We start from the raw sequence: 3,588 nt of genomic DNA, 5'->3' as shown, positions 1-3,588 counted from the left end.
AGAGGTATAAGCCCGCGGCCGTCTGCAAGCGACAAGGTGGTGAACGAGCCGCCTTGTTGTCCGGAGGGAGACGAGAGGGAAGAGAAGGGAAGAAAAAGGGGATTTGCCCGTGATTGACGTGGCGCGCACGGACCATGCCGTGTTGCACGTGCCACGTCAATCGGCTCTTCTTCCCGACTTCCATCTGGCAACATCCAGCTGCGCCCCCGCCTTGCCTCCCAGCGCCGTTGCGCCGCACCAGCAGCGAGCGCTGTCGCAAGTATGACACAGGCGCTCTTCCTGCCGACTCACCAGCTCTCCGCACTGGCCAGATCAAAACGAGAGTTAAGGTGCGTGCTACGTTTTCACGCGGGTCTGTCCTCACACGTGGCAGCTGTTTCTGCGTTTTCAACAACAGTGCCACACCCTGGCTATACACGGACTGGGGATAGGACTCTAATCATTTTAGTTTGAAATCATATGTAAACAATAATAAATGTTTAAATAATCATTTTGTTTGGCTGACTGGCAGTGGCAAACAATAAACAAATGAAAATAAATGATTCAAACATTCATCCTGTGAAATACTCACTTTGAGTGTCTTTGCTGGGGACCTGGGGTTGCGGCTCTACTGTAGTAATTAGACCACAAGTTCGTGTAATGCGTAATCAGGCCAAAAAAACATAGCGTTAAAATTCACCTAAAATCAAAAGAAAATTTTTCGGCCCTCTCGGGCATGAAAAAATTCGAAATATTGATGAGCTTATGGTCTAATTACTACGGTATAACAGGATAAAACCCTAAGACTCATGGGATGACAGGCAGAAGCATTGGACGCTGTGACTTGGACTTCTTTTGTGCTGATGGGAGAAACGAGAAGGTGGTCATGGATGGAGGACTAGCGGCGGTGGATTGGGCAACGAGTTGGCTGAGGAGGAGGGAGGTGCGTCTGCAGTATCCCTATTACTTGGCCTCCACTGCTATAATCTGTCTGACAGAGGCACTAGCCAAATTTCCCTGTTCACGAGCCTGGCCTTGAGCTAGGTCAAAGCGCTGGGCCTTTGTTGCCTCATCCTCCGGAACCCGCACCTGCGTGTGTATCGAAGGCACCATACTCGTCCATGATATCGCTCGTGCCACCGGGGGCAAAGATGGCGGCCAACAGGCCACGGTATGTCATGAAAGAGACATGCGGCGGCCTGACAGGGGTTCAATGGCAGTCGCAGGCCAAGTCAACTCTTTCATCTGGGCAGCAATAAAACAATATGCCAGCTGCTTTATTACTTTTAGCGCCAAGGGGGGTTCAAGATCCTTATCAGGCACATGGCGTAGGGGTGAGGGGGGGTCCCAGGGGGGTAAAAAAAACTTTTTGTATATGAAAGATTTGGGCCTTATATGGGTGTCAAGACACTGAAAATATAGTGTATACACTCTAATTTCTATAGTTCACAACACTCATACTTTCAGGCCCATGAGCTTGGATAGCCTACTCTGTTATAGGTCCATGGACAGGTAATTGATGAGAGGTGAACATGTTGAAAAGTTGATATGGCCTGCCATGTGTTTGAAGGTTCCAGCTACCTACCTACATACACATATACACATACACATATATGAAAAAATTTGCCACAAAAAGACCTTCACAAAGATTGAATTTTTTATCCAGTCGTCGTGGCGAAAATTTAAGGTGCTGAGTAATGGTCCCGCGTGACTCTTGGCAATGATGGTCGTGATGCAAGACACGTGGCGCTTGACAACTTGCTTCTGCCCGCCATGTCCGACACCGAGTCGGAGCGGGACTGGGATAGGTGCGCCATCGCACGCCGTCTGGCGCCGCTGACAAAGGCCACAGTCTCCTCAGCGCGCCCCTGCCCGTGCTGTCCCGCTCGCTCATCGCGCTGCGCCGATCGAATGGAGGCCCGCGCGATGCGAGGCGTTTCCGGTGTGGGCAGCGCGTTTGCGAGGACGCGGTCGACGCGCTTCGCGAGAGCCGCAGGCCCCTGCAGCGCAAGATAAAGAAGGGTTGCCGCGACAGTTCTCCGCGGTGCACCGCCTCCCGCATGATATCCTGGGATAAATCGCGGGCCCGGGCCACGTGCACCAGGACAGCGGCGCCGTCGTTCCCCCGTGGGAGATGGTGCGGGTCTGCTGGGGCTAGCTGTCGGCGTTGGCGTGCTTGCCATCGCTGTGGACGACCATCGGCACGGGAAGCGGCGAGGGCGAGGCTGCGGCTGCAGGAGTTGAGGGTTGAGCGGACCCGGGGGGAATGCTTTGCTACGCGTGAAAGTCGCGCCCCGCACCCAGGAACAGATTGACTCCCATGTCCAGCTGCTCGTCCGCGGCGCTCGATCCGGGAATTGACCGCAGAAGACGTCGAAGGTATGTCTGCAGACCCCGGCGCATTGGTACTGATATGACTCAGACCGGTCTCTGACGACGGGATGACACAAGGGTGCCGCATTGCCGTTGCTGAGAAGGGTGCTGGAGCAGGTTCCTTGGAGAGGGGCGGCCCCAGCCGCATGAATGGTGTGTCATTCATTCTGGACTTGTGGCTGCCCCGCTCTCGTCAAGCCTGGGCCATGCCGCCTAGTGCTTGCGCTGCGAGCATGTCGCCGTTGTCAGCATCGTGTTGGATGAGTGTGCTACTATGGATCCTCTTGGAAGGGGAGTTGCAATGATAATTGCTTGGATTGAGGCTGACCAGCTGAAGAACGTGGAGACAGGATTCATTGTGTGGAACTATTCACATATCCGGTAATGTATTGTCGTTGTTGGTTCGACGGACGACCGTATCGATGTCGTCGTTGTCTCTGACTTGGAGCAGCATCTTCTCTCCAAGCACAGGCAAGTCGGGATGGGCGAATGTCAGCTCGGGCGGCTCATTGCAGCGTTCTTCGTCGGCAGGGCAATTGGACTCAGGCTTCGCAAAGGTTATCGCCTCCAACACGTCGTCCAGCACATCAAAGTCGATGGGTGGTGCCTGGGGACACCTGCGCGAGCGCCCCACCCATTCCTCGCATGAGGGGAACGGCGGCAGCGGCTTGTTTAGTCTGGGCAACGGTGGCGCGACGGGGCTCGTGCTCGACGGGGACATCGAGGCGGCGGAGGACTTCGTGCGTCTGAGCCTGAAGAATGCGCAGATGGGAGTCGTGGCTGTCTCCGTATTGCCCGCAGGCCCAGGCGTCTTGCGTGCTAGTTTTGGCAGCGGTCGGGGCGGCAGCGCTGGCCTGCAAGGTGTGTCGTGGGCAACATACATCGACACGGGCGAGCGCGGGTGATGCTGGTGCTGGTGCTGGTGCTGGTGTGGAGCCATGGTGGGGAGGTCCAAGGGCCCAGGCAGGCACGCGGGCGAGGCTCATATCGAGGGAGATGTGGTCCCGCCGTGCAGTGCAGATCATGATGTTGATGGCGCCCAGCTTCTGTGTAGATGGGGCCTGGTCGGATTCACATACATAATCGGGAGCGCGGGACCAGGGGACATGGAGCGTGTGAGGATGAAGGCACGAGCGGGGGTGACTAACATACTCATTCACACCCTTCCGAACAGTTGCATGAGGAGATATGATGGGACAAACGGGCGATAGAACTAGGCCATTGAACTAGGTCAGA

At 55.5% G+C, this 3,588-nt stretch overlaps 1 protein-coding gene across 1 annotated transcript; it reads right to left on the bottom strand.

Moving 5' to 3' along the window:
- Positions 1–2,722: 2,722 nt before the first annotated feature.
- MIND_00567200 (uncharacterized protein) lies at positions 2,723–3,292 on the bottom strand (the record flags this gene model as incomplete). Its single annotated transcript, XM_037362441.1, has 1 exon — positions 2,723–3,292. One exon carries the CDS (start codon positions 3,290–3,292, stop codon positions 2,723–2,725), a length of 570 nt encoding a protein of 189 aa, XP_037220362.1.
- Between the last annotated feature and the right edge of the window lie 296 nt (positions 3,293–3,588).

This window comes from Mycena indigotica (assembly GCF_014461135.1).
Source record: "Mycena indigotica strain 171206Taipei chromosome Unknown Mind.scaff0005, whole genome shotgun sequence".
Taxonomy (NCBI): Eukaryota; Fungi; Basidiomycota; class Agaricomycetes; order Agaricales; family Mycenaceae; genus Mycena; species Mycena indigotica.
This window is presented reverse-complemented; position numbering and strand designations above follow the sequence as displayed.